General features: G+C 40.3%; 1 protein-coding gene across 4 annotated transcripts in view; it reads left to right on the top strand.

Moving 5' to 3' along the window:
- ninaC (STKc_myosinIII_N_like and MYSc_Myo21 domain-containing protein ninaC) overlaps positions 1 to 19,774 on the top strand; it is a 266,558-nt gene that overhangs the window by 76,103 nt on the left and 170,681 nt on the right. For 3 of the 4 annotated variants that reach the window (XM_083139402.1, XM_083139401.1, XM_083139400.1), the window contains exon 1: positions 6,415 to 6,533. The exons of the other annotated variant lie outside the window; for it this stretch is intronic. In XM_083139402.1, the coding sequence (XP_082995528.1) occupies positions 6,428 to 6,533 (106 nt within the window). In that variant the 5' untranslated portion in view covers positions 6,415 to 6,427. Of the gene's footprint in view, positions 1 to 6,414; positions 6,534 to 19,774 lie in introns of those variants that run through there. 4 annotated transcript variants of the gene reach the window in all.

Genomic DNA, 19,774 nt, shown 5'->3' with positions numbered 1-19,774 from the left:
AACCTCACTTCCACGTAGTACACCCCAATAACTGCTTTTGTAGTCCAACGAGGCTCTGGCGTCCGGACCTACGGCCAGTATAATCCTCTGTAGAGCTGTGTGTGTGTGTTGTCCTGTACTTTGTCCTAAAATGTACTGAGTGCACCTTTACATTACAGCTTCAGCTATTTATCCAGGTAAAGAGATTTTAGTCCTCACAGACAGAGAGTGATTTCAGTTATGTTAAATAACTGGTTCCTGTATAATGTAACGGGGGTAAATAACCAAGGTGTTGACGCACCCAAAAAAAAATAATTCAAATTCAAATGTATATCCACTCCAACTGTGTGACATATTTCTACTTTACTGATGGGAATTGCTGACCTTCGTGGTGGAGTGGTTATCACGTGGTTGATGACAAGGCGGCGACGTTACCATTACGCCATCGAGGAGGTCCAGAAAGTCTGTCGGGCCTCCCCGATGGCGCAGTGGTAGCGTCTTCGCCTTGTAATCAAGGGGTCCCGTGTTCGATACCCGGTGGAGGCACATAGTGGTTCGGATCCCACTTTAAACTGTAGGTACAGTTCCGATCAGCCTTACTGTACATAAAGTGGACTTAAATCACCAACTCAACAACAACAACAGAAAGTCTGGCAACCAGGGCTCCGTAGAAGAGAACATTCACCATGTTCGGAAGGGGTTTGCGAGCAGTCACTCAACTCTTGCTTAAGAAAAAGACTCGGTTCCCATATGCTAATATAAGGCGCAATAAACATGATTTAAGACGAATAACTTCCGTCGAGTATATAGGCAGCCGCGTTTTACAACTGCTTTTCACTTTTAGTAAGAAAAGTCGCAATAAATTCCCCGTTGCAAGCCAGGAACAGAAGTGCAAAACGCTGTAAATTAAGCAGTTCATGTACGGTGCTGACATCTGAACGTGAACGGAAACAGTTTCCTGTCGCTATAAAGTAATCCATTTTTACTGGTGAAAAATACATGTAGTCTACGAAATAACAGATGTGAAGTGCTTTAATTTTTCTACGGAAGTCTTCGAATGGAAAGGGCGAGTGCGTTGCATAATTTGCCCTCTCTCTCCTTTTAAAATACGACGAATAAATCAAGCCATGTGTTATTTAGTGCCGTGCCATTATTATTATTGCGCGCCTGCCATCTGTTGGTGACTGAAGAAAGTACGAATTAAGCCTGAATTTACAAGTCGCATAATACATAATCGTACCCTTTTCAGTGTAATTATGCCATGTTTAATGACGAAAAGGTGTCAAAAATTGTATGTAATCAAATCGCAGTCCTGGTAATCTATTTTTATGAGGTTATTTTGGCACTTATTTGATGCGAGTTCGTGTATTTGATTTCCAAATTCGCCCGCCATTTTGTTTAGAGGGTTCCCAAAAGCAATGCATTTCTGGTTGCACGTGCCAAACTTTGATTCTTGCCTAGTGTCCTGCACTGCAAGTTGGATAATCTGACATTAATTTAATTTAATCATGATATGTGCGTAGTCAATGAAGAAGCATGTTGAGGGAAATATTTTAAGAGAAGCAAGGAGATAAAGAAAGTAACAGTCTGGGAGGGAGAGAGAGAAAGAACGAGCTCGGGGGAAGGGGGGAGAAAGAAAGAAAATCGGTGAGAGAGGGTGAGAGATAGATAAAGCTCGGAGTAAGAAATGAGTGTCAAAAACTTAAATAAAACAGTAGTATAAGAAATTATTCACAGTGGCTTGTCAAAGAGAGGGTTGGTGGATCGAGATCGTTAAAGGCACGAAAAATGGCAAAATGAGGGCCGACTATTAAGAACATATATACGTACGCCCCCCTTTTTATAAAATCCTTATCACGCCACTGGAGAGACGGGTCGGGAATCTAGAGAAAGAAAAAAAAACAGGAAGAAACTAACAATAGGTGAACAATGTTTCAGTATTCCGGGGGAGGAAGCCATCAGTATAGACACCCATGTTGATATGACTGTTAAGTGTGCATAATACAGGGTGTCCCACGAACGGCGCAACTGGGAATTAAGAGTGGCGTTACTTTGTAACCGAAACCTGTACATACATAAGTCATACACCAAATGTTAGCCCTGTCCAAGTAGATATTTTTAAACATAGAAACAACAAACGGGGTGCAGTGTTGCCAAATGTAAGTGAAAGTGTAAATTTATTTTTCCACAAAGCATGGAAAATTGCATGTCAAACATTCGTACGAAAATTTGGACGTCAATTTCCACCTTGGGTAGGTGGACTATTTCGCCATCTATAGTTCAGAGAAAAAAACCGATCGTTTTCGCGTATAGCCAATCCTGAAATGCCTCGTAAAGGCGTACCGGTCCAAATGGGTGTTTTAAAAAAAATTATGAGGTACAGTGGCAACACTGTTGATGTTTGAAGGCAACAAAAGGTGTGTTTAGTGATGGTCTATGACATGGAAATACTGGAAACAGGAAAAAAAGAAAATGAAAATTTAGTGATGGTCTATGACATGGAAATACTGGAAACAGGAAAAAAAGAAAATGAAAATTTAGTGATGGTCTATGACATGGAAATACTGGAAACAGGAAAAAAAGAAAATGAAAATTTAGTGATGGTCTATGACATGGAAATACTGGAAACAGGAAAAAAAGAAAATGAAAATTTTCTTTTTTTCCTGTTTCCAGTATTTCCATGTCATAGACCATCACTAAACACACCTTTTGTTGCCTTCAAACATCAACAGTGTTGCCACTGTACCTCATATTTTTTTTAAAACACCCATTTGGACCGGTACGCCTTTACGAGGCATTTCAGGATTGGCTATACGCGAAAACGATCGGTTTTCTTCTCTGAACTATAGATGGCGAAATAGTCCACCTACCCAAGGTGGAAATTGACGTCCAAATTTTCGTACGAATGTTTGACATGCAATTTTCCATGCTTTGTGGAAAAATAAATGTACACTTTCACTTACATTTGGCAACACTGCACCCCGTTTATTGTTTCTATGTTTAAAAATATCTACTGGACAGGGCTAACATTTGGTGTATGACTTATGTATGTACAGGTTTCGGTTACAAAGTAACGCCACTCTTAATTCCCAGTTGCGCCGTTCGTGGGACACCCTGTACTTGAATCAACATTCAATTGTTTGTAAAGTTGTTTGTAAGTTTGACATTAAATCGTTGTCATTTAGTATCCTCGTGTTAGTCATTATATTATGAAGTACCTACGTGTGTGAATATATTAACCTCTGTGTACATACACGACAATGATAAGCCATTTTCTTTCCATTTGCCAGTTACACTGTCTCTTGAGTATTACTAGGCATATCGCGGTACATACGGTACACAAAAGAAATCACAGTCGGCACATGAAACTCGTATTGTTCACATATTGTAATACACTGATGGAAAGAATGGGCGTATAATCATATGGTTGTAACAACTAGCATTGCCATAACAATTTTTCATACACGAATTTTCACTTCATCTCACATACTGTTTCCCATCCACTTTTTTTCTCCTTGTGAATTTCACACCCGTTCAGAACTTGCGGGAAAGCTTGAAAAAGAAAGATATCTCTTTTTACGTAACATCCCTTTCTCGACTGCGCTGTAAAAAAAAAAAAAACAGATCGCGTTAACGAAGTGAAATGAAGAATGGAACGTCACTTGAACACGCACGGCTTTGTCGTCCGCTTTCCCAGTCGACGCGATGATGACATCCACCATAAGCTGTCATGGCAGAAGTGCGAGCTCTCTCACTTAACAGTTCCACGTTCGGAGACTGGGAATGGAGTTAATCGTGGCGTGTTCCTCGCAGGTTATTGCGAAACACACTTTGTTTCGTTACGGCATTACCACCAGTTACAGAACCAGCCCCCATGCCCTCCCCTGCGATTTCTGGAAATAGTTAATGAAATTATGAAATTTGAATGGTGAAATTGTACTTTACAACAAAATATATTGTATTTTATGACTTACAGGCCACAAGCTACAGCAATTATTATTATTATTACTTGAAGTAGGGTCACATTTAAGCTTACAGTTTATTTTACACTGATTTAACTATAAAACAGCTTTCTGTCCTGCAAGAATTAATGTTAAGTGTACAGTAATGCAAAGTATATGCAGATATACAGATTATGGAAATTTCAAATGTATACAGGGTATCTCATAAGTAATAGCGCAAACTGACACAGGTGAAAGTACACGATAATAGAAACAAAAAAGTATCAGTAAACATGAGTCTGCAAACGAGCCGTTTTCGAGATAGTTGCGAATGTGTGAATACAATCCGCCACTGACTTCATTGTTTGTAAACGTCGTCCTAGTTGGTAAAATTCTAATAATGTGTGCGAATGTGTGGTTACAAGCCGTCATTGATTGCATTTTGTAATCACGGAGTGCTATACTCCTTGGGCGGTCCGAGGTTTGCTCTTTGTTTACAAAACAGAACATTTCCGAGAGGTGGCGTTGTAATCAAACAGAACATTTCCGAGAGCTGACGTTGTATGGATACAATCAGTACACTCGTACTGTGGGAGTCACGTCAGTTGTGCTGAACTGCTTAGTGAAAATGGAACCTTACAGCATCGAAGAGTATGCGGATATGCATTTTGTGTGTGGTTTGGCTAACGGCAATGCACGGGAGGCTGCACGCTTGTACCAAGAAAAATACCCTGCTCGAAGGCACCCCGAGAGTCGCACATTTACTAGGGTACATCAGCGCCTCAACGAACGTGGGAGCTTCGAACATGGTAGGAGAGCAGGTAGAAATGAACGCATTACGATTAAGCTGAGGATATGGTGTTGGAAGCAGTAGAACACTCTCCAGCAACCTCGACGAGGAGAATTGCCGCACAAGTGCCAGTAAGCCGCAGTAGTGTATGGAGAATTTTACATCGCAATTCACTCTACCCTTACCACCTCCAACGAGTTCAGTGTCTCAGTGATATGGATTCTGTTCCTAGAGTGACGTTTTGTCACTGGATGCAACAACAGTTTGTACTCAACCCTCGTTTTGCAAGTAACATTTTATTTACAGACGAAGCAGAGTTCACACGCGATGGTATTTTTAATTTTCATAATCCTCATGTTTGGAGTGTACTAAACCCACATGCTGTTCATGAGGCACCACATCAGCAACGTTTCTCATTGAATGTGTGGTTAGGGGTACTAGGTGATCGTCTCATTGGACCACACATTCTTCCAAGCAGACTCAATGGACCGAGGTACCTTTGGTTTTTGCGGCATGATCTTCCAGGATTGCTTGTGGATGTTCCCCTTGATCCACGTCAGGGTTTGTGGTACATGCATGATGGAGCACCGGCACATTTTGCTGCTGCTGTGAGACGACATCGAACACGCATATATAATCAAAGATGGATAGGTCGAGGCGGGCCTGTACCGTGGCCTCCAAGGTTACCGGATCTAAATCCTTTGGATTTTTGTGTCTAGGGTCACCTCAAAAGCGTAGTGTAAAACACCCCCGTTGACACGGTTGAAGAACTGGAACAGAGAATTGTACATGCTTGTGACCAATTCCGAAATGATCCGGGTGTGTTCGAAATAATTCGAAACTCAATGCGGAATCGCGTACAGTATTGCATCCAGATGGAAGGACGATACTTTGAACACCTCCTTTAACAGGTACGTGTGTACAGTAATTGTTCGTAGAACATACTAAAGTAGTGCTGTATTCCTTGTTAAAGTAAGTAGAATGTTCAATGAAAGCAATGAGATCTCCTGATTTTTCATACTGTATTGTTGGTATTTTACCAACTAGGACGACGTTTACAAACAATGAAGTCAGTGGCGGTCACGATTATCTCGAAAACGGCTCGTTTGCAGACCCATGAGACTTTTTTACTTCTATTATCGTGTACTTTCACCTGTGTCAGTTTGCGCTATGCAATTACTTTTGAGACACCCTGTATATGCATGGTGTTGGCGATATATCGTCACGATATTTTGGCGATATATATCGTGTCGGCGATACACTATCACGATATTTGGCGATATATATCGTGCAGACGATATTTCTCCGATAACGCGATACGGAAAAAATATCGTATCGTATCGTCTGTGACGATATGTCGCAATATTGAATTTTCGATATCGTCCATTCCTACTGAACTGCCCCCTTGTCAAAGAATTCTAGTTGATGTAGCAAAATGCGAATTTAGACACGTTGAGCTTATCCTGCTAGAGTCAGAAAACTGTGTGTCACACTGTCTTAATGGGCCACGTTCGATAAGAAATGCCACCTGAATTCCTTTACTCGTTCGCTGTCAACCGCCGAAGATTAGATAAAGACTCCTGACATGCAAGCGTTTGGCTGAAGTCACCGTAAATGCACGTTAATATACGAGTCGGTTTGAGCGAGACGAATTCGTAATAGGAAGACCAGTGCCAGTTCAGTGTTTTCGAGGTTGAAGTGAAATTGCACGTGCAAAATGCAGAAGCGCCGAGTGGCGTTCGAGAAGATTCAGGGCCACAAGTTGGCGGCTAGTGCGGTGAGGAAGCTGAAACGCAACGGCAAGGCGAAACAGGAACTAAACGGTAAGTGTTGCTTGTGCCAAGCATGTTTGAGAAATTTACTTGGACTTACAGTTTGACCAAGATGAGTAAAACCCTCTGGCGCTGTCGTTGACTTTTCAACCGTAAGAGAGCCGACGATGCAATCGGTTGTTTACTATTTAATCCTGCCCTTGCGTTATCCAAATATGTGGCGTTCTTTCAGACATCTTCGTCGTCTTTAGTCAGTGTCAAATGTTTCCATTATAATGCTGCACGGAGAGGATTTCGCTCGAGCGCCAAATAGTTCGAACGGTCGACGCTAGATGGCGTACCGAATTGAGAGCTTGTTCGCTCGAGCTAATAACGCTCGAACTGGCAAAGCGAGCGGTATACGCTCGAAGCCCAGTAGTACACGTATAACCATTATTTGTCTGAGGTAGTGGGCCCTCAAATATGGATCGCGAAGTGAAAGATGCTAGGAAATTGAAATTTAAGTGGACATAGTCATCTTCATGTTAAAATATAGTTTACTCTATCTTACCAATACACAATGATATATGAAAATGAAATAGATGATTGTGGGCATCATAATACGCACCAACATGCATCAAAAGATACTTTTATGAACTCATACTCCACGTGATTATTACAAATAAATCAAAATTACATGTTTACCAAAGGCCCCCTCTACCTACCTTCCCACACACACATATATAATGTCTGTGTGTGTAATTCTTGATCTCATGTTGACAAACTCACAAACGAGGGCCTACAGGGTGATTCAAAAATCCGTTAACACCCCTATAAAAAGTAAAGCCGTTAGGCTGGGTGCAATTGGTCATGATAGAAACAGGTTAGGCTTAGGGGAAACCAACCCCATTGGTGTGTTCCAAGCGGATGTCCGCCATATTGGATTCAACTCAATTTTTTTTTAAAAAATGGGAAGGGGGTGATGTGTATAGGCGCCGATTTGTTAAGAGATTTGGGGGGGGGGAGTAAAGCTAAGTAAAGCATAAATTCTGATTTATTTCTGTTTGCGAGAAGAGGGGCATTTTTTTTCCTTAAGGTGGAACCTAATACACTTGAATTAACCTTTGAAAAATAGTAATTGCATTAACTGTATTTGACAACAAAACATGTATATCAGGGTACATCGAACTATATTAGCTGGACAAAAATTATTCACTGCACTACTGTGATTATGTAATTATACAACATAATACTTTACGTGTAACTTTTGACTGAGACTTTTTTATCATGTTCTGTTTATAATACTTGTTTTTTCAATCCTTTATAGGAGTTTAATATCTACACACAAATTTACATAAAAAAGGAAGGCCCAAGATAAAATTTTCATCTGGGCCAGCGATTTTTGACATTTCCGAAGGGAACCAAAGGACCCTATTTTGCAATGGACTGGCTCATTCAAGAACATGAAGACTGCAGTATTCCCATGCTTCTTCCTCTATTTTCTCACATATTCATTCATAATATGCCATGCGTTTTCCGCAATTTATTGTCAGTTTGAAAAAGGAAATACTGAAATAGTAAACGCACAAGCAGAAGAAACACCCTCAAACTGAGTGATAGTCCCACATTATTGATTCTGCCCATTTCAGAGCAGAATCCTGCGTAATTTCCCACCTGTTGTGTGTGAAGTTTCTGTGTGCAAAAGTTGTGTAATATGTTGGGAGATATGCATTGGGCCCCTTATAAGGGGGTCACACGAGAACTGGATGGGCCCGGGCCCCTCTGCCCCTCCCTCCCGGTTTCGACACCGGTGGTGATGTGTTATACATGACACTATTTTCTCATGAAATTGTAGCCTGATTTGATCTAAGGTCGGGATCTTTCCGGCTTTGTCCCCGCATAAAGCTGATCCAGGGTCCACCCAGCATCAAATCAAATGGTACCCGTTGGGGGGGGGGGGGGGGTAAATGCGGCCGGAGCGTGGTGCTGATGACATCACCTCCAAGATGTCCGGCATCGAAAATATGTGTGGTCCTGCCCCCACATAACGGTGCTACATGCACAGGGAACTTTAACTTTACCTGTGATATTGTATTCGTTTCTGTACCTCTGAGTAACTACGTTTATTTTTTATATGCGCAGATACGAACCCTCTATTATGTCAATGGCTGAGGGCCCCCCCTAAAGGCTTACTTGTCTCCGGGCCCCCTGCACTGCGGGGGTTTTGCGGCTTCTAGATCCGGCACTGCTAGGAATTTACCATTTACGCCTCACGTTGTGAGCAAAAGTTTCTGGTAACAAAACTTCCTGTTTACCCTTAATACAAGGTTTATTCTTGGTAAACGGACTTTAGAACAATTTACAAACTTAAACACACACATTGGTATTGTTCTAGATATTTTCATACTATCGTTACCCTGTGGCTATTCAGAGCTTGCTGATAGATCTATTGGTTTGTTAAATTATTTTGTCAGGTTGATATATGCAGGTAGTCCATTTGTCCTTCTAATACTAGTTGCTGTGACACCTTAAACATTTGACAAATTAAAAAAAACGAACAAAACACAACATTTCAACTAAATAGCATGCGTCTATAATGTAATGTCCAGTTCTGTAATGAATAGTTATTAAAAGTTCTTGCGTTTCTTTAACGAATAACATTTTCTGTATTTTTACATTATAAGGCACATCGCTACTTTAAGCTTTCACTAAACACATCGATCAAGTTCTACCAGAAGGAAAATTTATCACTAATATTGAAACAAGAACAACAACGCTAGTTGATAAAAAGCAACATGATAAATTCTGGATGGCATAAATTAAATCCTTATCATTCGCGATAAGAATAAAACTGTGAAGTCACAATCTAAGAATAATTAGTGAGACATGGACAGTCAGTGAAAGTTTCCGTGGAAAGGAAACACCGCTATTCTGAGACTGAGATGATAAAGCGCTATCCATTCACTCAAAGTGCTCGGTAAAAGTAAAGCGTTTCACGTGGTCAGAATGAATGTGCTTTTTCTTGCAACTTTAGTCGAGTCATGAGTATGACAATCTGCCTTAAGAAGGAAGTGACGTATGGGGATGTGGAAATGGCGTAACAAGAAGGAAATTGTTAATACCTTGGGAGGAATTATTTTTCCTCGCAGTCCTTCCTGTGGATATTATATAAATCTAAACGCGTATAATTTACAGACTGAGCTGCGTGTCAGAACCTAGAAATTAAAGGTAAAAATTCAGGCTGGACCTGAATTCGATTCTTTGATTGATTGATTTGGTTATTTTATTTCAATTTTCTGCCACTGCTGGCTAATCGGGAAGATGCTGAATGGTGATCAGACGAAATTAATGAAGAGACAATCATAAACACCCATGGACAGGAAACAACAGAAGTCCACAGTGGATTATGCTGGCTTTGAGTGTAGAGTGTACTGCTTGAAAGAGAGGCTGACGCTGACATTTGGGTGTTCTGAATACTTTGCACCTCGAACTGAATTCGAATCCGTGTCCTTGGCATACAGTGCCATTGTATTACTCTTATCTTTCACCTTAGCATCCAGAGAAAACATATAGTTGGAAACAGAGTTGCCAAATTTAGTTCTTTATCCTTGCCTTCCAATACGTTCAATAAACAAATATATTTTCATTATTTAATTTCAGTTCTTGCTAAGTCTTTCAGGGGGGTCCGGACCACCTCCCCCCTCCCCACACACAAATACAGCTCACCGCTCACGAGAAGATCCCCAAATGAGGGGAGAGAGTGTGCAGAGGGACAGGGGAAGACCGGTCTATTTGCAGATTTTAGGGGTAGAAGGAAGTCTTCCGCTGCCATCATTGTCGTTGTGGAAGGGCTTCTGCGCGGGTGATTGTGATTTCTTTGGGATTTTTCGTGGTTTTCGTGGTGTTGTAAGAGTTATGGTAGTTATACATTATTTAGCCGTGTTGTGTCGGAAACGTTCGAATAAAAGAAATAATGTTTACCATTGTTGACATTCGTAGCTTGCACATTGTAAGTGCAAATAAACATTCTCCGCTTTCGCAATTCTTTTTATCTCTTTTTCTTTGCCATTTGCTTCGAACGTCAGTACTGTAACAGCCAATTCCGTCGTTGAAAATATCTTAAACATTGTAGTTAGTACAATCGACAGGTTCTTGATTTTATAAAATAAACAAAATCGGTGTACTCTGTCAAAAAAAAATCAACACCAGATTGATTTTGTTCACCTGGCAGTCCCCCAAGAAAGTTAAGACCAGCTGAGCTTGAGGTATACAAGAGTGACGATAGGTTAACAAAACACTCGCGACATCTTTCGTACAACAATTCTTGAGCGAATCGCGTCGTGGATAATAAGGCTGTCCCACACGTGACGGGCCAAGGCTTTTTGTTAATGCTGTCATGCGTTGCGTGCTACGAATCCTCTTGTTCCCGAAGGCCGAGAGGGAATTAAACAAGAGACTTTCTTGAGTTTCGCACTGCTCAAGGTTTGCTCCCTTTGAAACTTGCTCTTCTCAAATCTCAAGTGGAAGCAGCAGAATGTTGACAGGCAGACTGCGCTAAATATCACCAAGGCTGTTGGGGGAGTTTTGGGTTCGAGGTTACGTCCTCGCGTTCCAGATTGTCTTGAGAACTGGATGTTGGGACATGCGTGGGGTCGCTTCGTCCTTTGCACGAAGAGAAAGCAAAACCAGGGTGCGAAATCACTACAGATTGGTTGGGGGAAAGAGCATACACACAATATAATGGCACTTTCTTCTCACACCTCGAAAATGATACATTTGTTACAACCATGCAGTCAGGTCGGCATTTTTCCAGCGTTGTCCCCGCATAAGGCGGCTTTATGGCCCACCCAGCTTCAAATTAAATGGTATCCGGTGGGGGTAAAGGCGGCCGCAGCGTGCTGTTGATCACATCACCTCCAAGATGGCCGACATCGAAAATATGTGGAGCTCTACCCCAACTTACCCTAAATGTGCCTTCCTGGCACGGTGCCATGCACAGGGAACTTTATCTTTACCTGTATTTTGAGCTTCAAAGCAATAATTTAACAAATGGAGGTTTCGATTTTTATGCTCCTAATTCCTTCATCAATATATTGTATCAGTTTCTGTACCCCTGAATAACTACATTTATTTTTTACATACGCATGTACGAACTCTCTACTATGTCAATGGCTGAGGGTCATTACACTGCTGAGTGTAGGTTATGCATCCAAAGCTTCAGTATAAAGTATGAAGGTAAAAAGTGCTATACAGGTACATTGTGCTTCAAAAAAACAGAAAGACAATTTAGCTAGTACTAAACACAGTAATATTTTATTCAGATTTTGTGTTTAAAAAGAAACCAAAGAAGAGAACAGTGACAGAAATAGTATCAGCATATCATAAGCTATAATGCGGAAATAAACTGCTACCGAAACTCACACCAGATTCAGAAATTGCAAGCAAGATATCTTGTGGTCCAACTAAAAGTGCAAGCATTATTAAGAATGTTTTGGGGCCCCATTCTCAAGAATGTCTCATTCAAAATTTAAAAACCGAGAACGGTTATTTTTGCGTTAGTTCGGATGCCTCAAATGTAGGAAATAAAATATTATTTCCTCTAACTGTTCAATATTTCAATCCAAAAACTGGGGTGAATCATGGGGTTCTAGATTTTTACCAAGATTCAAATGAAAGTAGTGAAGCTATTTGTAATCGCATCACAACCATTTTAAACAACAATGACTTGGATATAACCCATATTTCTGCATATTCGGCCAACAATGCCTCTGTAAATTATGGGAAACATGTTTCAGTTTATCAGAAGTTACTGTTACATAACAAAAACATTATACAAGCAAATTGCAAGTGCCACATTTTAAATAATTGCGTAAAGTCTGCCGTAAAAGCATTTAGGTATATTGATATCGAAGCATTTGTCATTAAAGTGTATAATGAATTTTCCTCGTCTGCCAAACGAAACGACGAGCTAAAACAATTATTTGACTTTGTTGATGTAGAATATAAAACAGTTCTAAGTCACGTGCCTACACGTTGGCTTTTATTGTATCCTGCTATTGAACGCCTTCTGTTACACTGGAAAGCTCTGAAGTCTTACTTTTTATCCCAAGGGGAAGGAGAGTGCAGTAACATGCTGTGGACAGTATTCGGTGGAAGTGAGGATGATGATTCCATTCATTTGTGTACATTATGGTTTATCCATAATGTGCTTAAATTATTCCATACCAGCATTCAGCATTTAGAAAACAAGTCTTTTACGTCCACTGAACTGCATACCTTAATGACTAAAGTGAAATCTGAGCTTCAATGCAAACAAAATGATAAATTTTATGGCAGTCAACCAAAAAGAATGCTAAATAATATGAAAAATGAAGACAAAAGGAAATTCGAATCAAGTGCAAATGCTTTTTTTGAAAAAGCGCTAATGTACATTTCAAAGTGGTATAATTTTGAAGATTCAATTTTTAAGAAAATGGCTGTTTTGTCTTTACGCAACCCACCCACTTGGGAAGAAATTGAGGAGTTGATTAACTGCCTGCAGATCATCATAAATTTAGATCAGCTGTACGAAGATATTTGTGTTCTGAGAAGTACAATAGACTCCCTCAATAAAGAAACCGTGGAATAAAAGTGGATATCTTTCTTTGAAAAAGCTCCAGAATGCAAAGAACTTCTAAAATTAGTATCATTTGTGTTGTCAGTGTCTGTTGGAAATTCATTTTGTGAGCGAGTGTTTAGTGTAATGGGCTATATGTATACGGACACGAGAAACAGATTTAGTGAGAATCAATTAAAAGCTGAAATACAGGTAAAAATAAACTACAACATGACCTGCATGGAGTTCTACGATTATGTGAAGGGTAGGCCTGACTTAGTGAAAAGAGCCAAATCTCAAGATAAATACAGGTTTAAAGTATCAGCTGTGATGGCTGCCTCTGCCACATCCAGTACGAGTGATACAACATGCAACTGAAGCGTCGTTGTCCCTGCATTTTTTGTAAGTATCAGTATCAGATTATTAAAAAAGCTTAAAAATGCATTCGACCTTTTTTTTTTTTAATACTCCTAAGATTTGGGGGGGAGGGGTTGTCCTTGTCCCGGAATTGTTCAGCTCAGAGTTGGGAACCCTTGAGTAGGGGGAGTGGCCAAAATTAAGACACATAAGATAATAGTTACCAACATAAAAATCACATCTAAAAGCTAAGAAGTTTTTTTTTATTTATATATTTATATAATTTGCAGTAGTTGATGAAATGCGACGAGAAATGGAGAAGAAATAACAAATCCGACTAATTTCTGTGTTCTGGGGATTGCTGGGTTTAGTGTCCTTAGAGACGAGGCTCTGTTGTTCATTCTTTGTGTGTGTTTTCGATATTATTCCCTTGAAGTATATTGAAAGGATCGTAGACTCTGTACGACCGACATAAGAAACTGCATTTATTGATTGATTGTCATAGCATTGGCGTGCACTGGGGAAGGGGGGAAGGGTCAGTTTTCCCTCCTAATACTCTCACTTAGAAATTTAGTGAAGATAAATCCTATTACTTGTTATTAAGACTCACGGATTTTATTCGTTAGCCTACTGTAGTTGTGTTAACACCTATATGATTTTAGAATAAATTGGTCACACATTGGAAATGAATAAATTATATGTAGTCGTTTTGAATCTGCTGTACGAAATCATGTTTATATACTAATTAGTCTGGAAAGAAGGAAAATAAAGGGGGAGGGGAAGAGAGAACTTTTGTGCCGCGGAAGCTGGGATTCTTCTAATATAAGGTATGCCCAAATGAAAATGAGACCTTTGCTGTAGCTGTGTTGTATCTAATCGAAGAAGGTAAATATGTTTGCCGATAGATGGCACCGTGTTTGTCCCAGTTTGCAGGTGTAGCGAACGGCTAGGACTGCTGTTTCCTCAGTTGGCAAAAGTTGTTTTGCGCGGACGGATGCATTATGGATTCCTCCAGATCAGCGCAGAGAGCTGTAATCCAATTTCTTCGCGCAGAAGGCAAGCATGCTTCACAAATTTATCGCAGGATGAAGGAACTCTACTCATCGACTGGCGGTTCTGCAACACGTTGCTGAGGCTTAAATAGGCCATCAAAAACAAGTGCAGAGGTAAGCTCTCGAAGGAGATAGTGCTGTTCCAGGACAACGCTAGGCCGCATGTGACCAAGAATACCCTCAACCTGCTGAGAACATTTCAATGGAAAGTCCTCACATATCCTCCGTACAGCCCCGATATTTCCCCATGTGACTCCCATATCTTCGGCCCCTTAAAACAATCACTGAAAAGTCATCGGTTCACCTGTGACGAGGAAGTGCAGAACACCGTGGAAAACTGGATCAGTAAGCAACCCAGGAGTTTCTACACTGAAGCCATCCACCGGGATCAGTGCATCAATATCAATGGCAATTATGTGTGGTTATCATGTTACACATTAACTGTAATTCACATATTATATAATGCAAATATTCTGTAATATAATATTCTTTAGATATAACAGCAGTCTCCTTTTCATTTGGCCATACCATATAGAATGGTTTTCAGTTGGTCCGGACACACACTATATACGCCCCTGTTATACAGCTACCACAAGGAAAAGAACCTTCGACGAAAAGTCTTCGCGCACAATTCCCTTCCTCCGTTCAGCTCGGGCCATAAGAAAGCATGGTCGACTCTGCCCCTCCCCTCCACGCGGGAGTACACAGGAGTCGCGGGTCTGCGCAGTTTTTTCTTTTTTTGTGGTTCCACTCTAGTACCCATCAATACAATAAAAAAGTGAGATAGAATGTTTTTTTTTTCTTTTTCCGACGGAACTTTTATCAAGGCTTTTGCCCCCTCCCCCCCTGCGCACGCCTATCTTTTATAGTACGAGCCTATCAAGACAGAGGCTGTTTTTGCCTCTGGGGACAAGGCCCCTTAACTAAACCAAAATTGAGGATTAGCCCCTAAGAAAATACTTCCTCGATCAATTTTTAAAACTCATTCCTTCATTACTTATCAAGTTCTAAAACTGTACTGTTTCCGAGGAGAAAGTCCAGGGTGGGTACTCACCGGGAATTCCTTGAATTCCGGGAATTATTGGCTCCGGGAATTATGCGCAAATTCTGCTTGAATTTTTCTCCGTATGAAAACGTTTATTCATCCAAACCCCATTTAATTTATTTATTAATGCGCTGAGGCAAGTTTTTCACAGTTTAGCATTAATTTTTATCGCGGAAGGACAAGAAGAGAATGCTGCTTGGAAAATGAAACAGGATTCTCTCAATCCTTTTACTTTGTTAGCGTTCTTTGCAGAATAGTGTATCTGGCAGACGGAAGATTATTGCAAGCTACTTTGAAGTTGATTAGTTATATTTGAGTTTTAAATTCTTGTACATTTGTGACTTGTGTTTGTAGATATATTTCTAGGCTGAGTATGCGAAATGGCAAAGACAAACTCCTCACCTTAAATTAAATATAGTATATACCGTTCAGTTGTATTGAATTTGCATTTTTTGATAACATTGGAATCGCACAGACCCTTTACATTGTTAATATACAGTATATTTGTGTGGGTAAGTGTGTGGTGAGAGGCGGTAATACGTAAGGTTGAAATAGAAAAAACAACTGCTGGAATTTTTGGAAAGTTCGCCTTGAAAACCAGGAATTATGCTTGTCCAATAGTAGCCACCCTTAAATCTCGTAACCTATTAGAAGCTGAGGCTATAAAAGAGCAGCCAGCACATATAAGGACAAACAATAGAACACGACTTCACATAGAATTATGCGCATACAGGCGCCAGAACTCGTTGGCTTGCAAAGTACTGGGGTGTACTATGGGAAGCGAGGTTCACTATTGGTTACACCAGAAGGTCACCCCTTATATTCCACTGCATTTGTGGAGGCCAACGAGGCTCTGGCGTCTTGACCTGCAACCAGTATAATCCTCTGCGGGTTTGAGTTTTGTCCTTACCTGTACTGAGTACATCAGGTTTTAACGTGACGACTTTGATTCTCAGAAAGACGGATTGGTTTCTTTATGATGTGGCGGGTGCAAGTAAATTAAATCAGGGATGTTGAAGGTCCAGCAACCCATACACTCTATTCTATTGGGTTCCGTAACAGTACCGGAACCAATTCGGTCCTAGTTGCGAATTGTTTCATTTCAATACGGAACTTGGACCGTATTTAAATTGATCTGGAAAAAAAGGTTCCTGGACCGTATTTAAAGTGATACGGGAGAAAAGGTTCCTGGACCGTATTTAAATTGATACGGAAAAAAATATTCCTGGATCGTATTTAAATTGATCCGGAAAAAAGGTTCCTGGACCGTATTTAAATTGGTCCGGAAAAAAAGGTTCCTGGACCGTATTTAAATTGGTCCGAAAAAAAAAGGTTCCTCGACCGTATTTAAATTGATCCCGAAAAAAGGTTCCTGGATCGAATTGAAGTACTTAAACATAAAAAGATTCTTCACGGTCTACAACCCATTTACCTACGCTTGTTGAGTTTATTTTCTAACGGGAATTGAATTTATTTACAATTCCTGGACCTTCGACAACCCTGGCTTAAATGTTGACGTACCCACAATTTGAAATTCAAACGATCATTTACAAGACCTTAGGGACTTTCATTTTCTTCTGTGTCATATCGTGACTTCCTTAACCTCAGCTGTGTTGCCCATGTTTCCTCTTTTGAAAACTTGAGAAGAGTCTTTTTTCTGGCGTGAATCGGCGTCCATCTAATGATGCAACATGACAAGGCTCACGCTTCTGAGGAGGCTTCGATTCAAATTACTTTCTAGCTGTCGCTTTTGTGCAATCGGCGTCTTCCATCTGCGAGGTTAAACGGGGGAGGGGGGAGGGGCGGGAGATCTTATCTGCACACGCCCAGGAATGATTCGAAAGTAAACGTGGTTAATGCTCGATGACATTTCAACTTTTTTAAATACCTTTCCATTTCGCTCTCACACAGCTTCCTTACTTTCACTATCTCTCTCTCCTTTTTTTGTTAATCAGGAACTTTTCTCTCTTTTCCGTGATTATGTTTCCTCTTTAGAGATGTTGGCATTCATATCTCCACCTGCACATTGTTTGCATTGCCACCAGTTTGAACAACTCCTATAACAAAGGTCAGTAATAGCCGCCCCCCGTAGCAGAGTGGTTAGCACACCGCGCTACGACGTCAGGGGTCCAGGGTTCGAATCCTGACCTGGGCGTGGATGTTTGTGAGTGTCCATTCATCAATTTCATCGTATCATCACTCATCCTCATCTTCGCAACTTAGCCAAAAGTGGCACAAAAAGCGAAGTAAAATATATTCAATTCAATCGTTATGTGCGTGCTAAAGTTATGTGCATAAAAATAAGCGGGACGTTACGGGAAGAAAATCCCGGCATCTGCGCCATGCCTCCCCGTCTGCAGTCACGCGCTGTCTCGGCCCCGAGCCAAACTGAACGCACTGTATTTGTAATTACATCTTTACGAACAGATGACTGATGAAGTGGCGATTAGATGAATTAGGTGACGGAGCAAATTCTCTAACCGGGACTCGAACACACAACCTACGTAGTCGATCGTGAGACGAACATTGAACGCGTTCTGCCACCGAAGCGATACCTAGTTATCGTAGTTTTACTGTTTTTAATTCTCGCATTTTCGGTGAAGAAACGGCTAGTTTAAGATGCCACAGGTCCTTAGCCATGAATGTTTCTTCGTCTTCCTCCCCACTTGAGTTTTAGTATCCATTGATCCATTCGAATGGTGAAATTGTAGAGGTATTTTATAACAAAAAGTATTGTTTTCTGTGACTTAGAGGTCGTAAGTTATTATTATTATTATTTGAAGTAGGGGTTACATTTAAGCTTACAGTCTATTTTGCACTGATTTTATCTAACTATAAAAAACAGCTTGTTGTCCTACATGAATTAATATTAAGAGTATAGTTATGCAAATTGTATACAGATATACAGAATGTGGAAATTACAAATTTATGTAATTTTAAAAGAAACATAAGAAGTAGTAGTAATAGTAATGTAATAATAATAATAATAATAATAATAATAATAATAATAATAATAATAATAAAAGTTTCTATGACTGCCCTCCCTGAGAAAGAATACTACGGGCACCCTTGCATTCATCATTCCTCCTCATCCTCACGGCTAGCCAAGGTATAGTACGAGGGCTGCTGGAAAAGTTTCTGCAATTAATATGAAACAAGACATGTGAAATTCTGGGAATGGCTTTATTGTTTTTCAAAGTGTTCACCCTTAAGACCGATACACTTTTGCATACGCTCAAACCAATTTTGAAAGCATTTTTTCCACTTTGAAGCTGATACCTCAGAAACCGCTGTTCGAAATGAGTCAACAGCTGCTTCAGGCGACACAAATCGCTCACCACGCATCTTATTTTTCATGTGTGGGTACAAAAAGAAGTCATTAGGTGCTAAATCAGGTGAGCACGGACAATGAGACATTAATTCGACATTTTTACTGGACAAAAAATCAACAGTTTGTTGTGCTGAGTGGGAACTGGCGTTGTTGTGGTGAAGAATAATGTAACGATTTGAGTTTGTTTTACGCAATTCATAGATGACCTCTAGCAAACAAATTGTTGTATACCACTCAGCATTTACAGTCCTTCGATCTTCTAAACCTATTGTTGCAACATGTCCGGCATAACCGAAGAAACAACAGTGGATTGCTGTTTAGTTTCGGGTTCGTATGAATACATCCAAGTTTCATCCCCTGTAACGATGTAGTACACCAAATTTGACTTTCCTCGGTTGAATTTTTTGACCATTTCTTTACACCAATTTACAGGTGCCTGTTTTTGAGCTTCGGTCAAGTTGTGTGGGATCCAACGACTTGAAAGTTTCCGTACGTTCAGATGACCATGCAAAATCGTATATATTGCTTTCATGTCAATGTTCAAGGATGCCTGAATCTCACGGTATGTCACGCCGATCTCTCAATCATTTCACGCACAGCATCAACATTACTGACAGCAACAGACGTGAATGGACGACCTTCACGAAATTCATCACTGAGGAATGTGCGATCACGCTGGAATTCGGAAAACCAATTGTACACAGTCCTATTGGTTGGTGCTTCATCCCCAAAAGGCAAATGAAGTCGCTCGATGCATTGTTTCGGTGTGAAACTACATTTAAAATCATAAGAAATCATTGCCCGAAAGTGTTCACGTGAAATTTCCATTTCTCACACGAAACTACTTCTTCAAACTGCTGTGAAAAATAAACGAATAGGCTTAAACAAATAATCAAAGATAATTTAAACATAAAAAAGGTCTATTCTTCTGAT

Source organism: Lepisma saccharinum, chromosome 17 (assembly GCF_977018435.1).
Source record: "Lepisma saccharinum chromosome 17, izLepSacc3.1, whole genome shotgun sequence".
NCBI lineage: Eukaryota > Metazoa > Arthropoda > Insecta > Zygentoma > Lepismatidae > Lepisma > Lepisma saccharinum.
The sequence above is the reverse complement of the archived record's forward strand: the minus strand, read 5'-3'. Positions and strand labels throughout refer to the sequence as shown.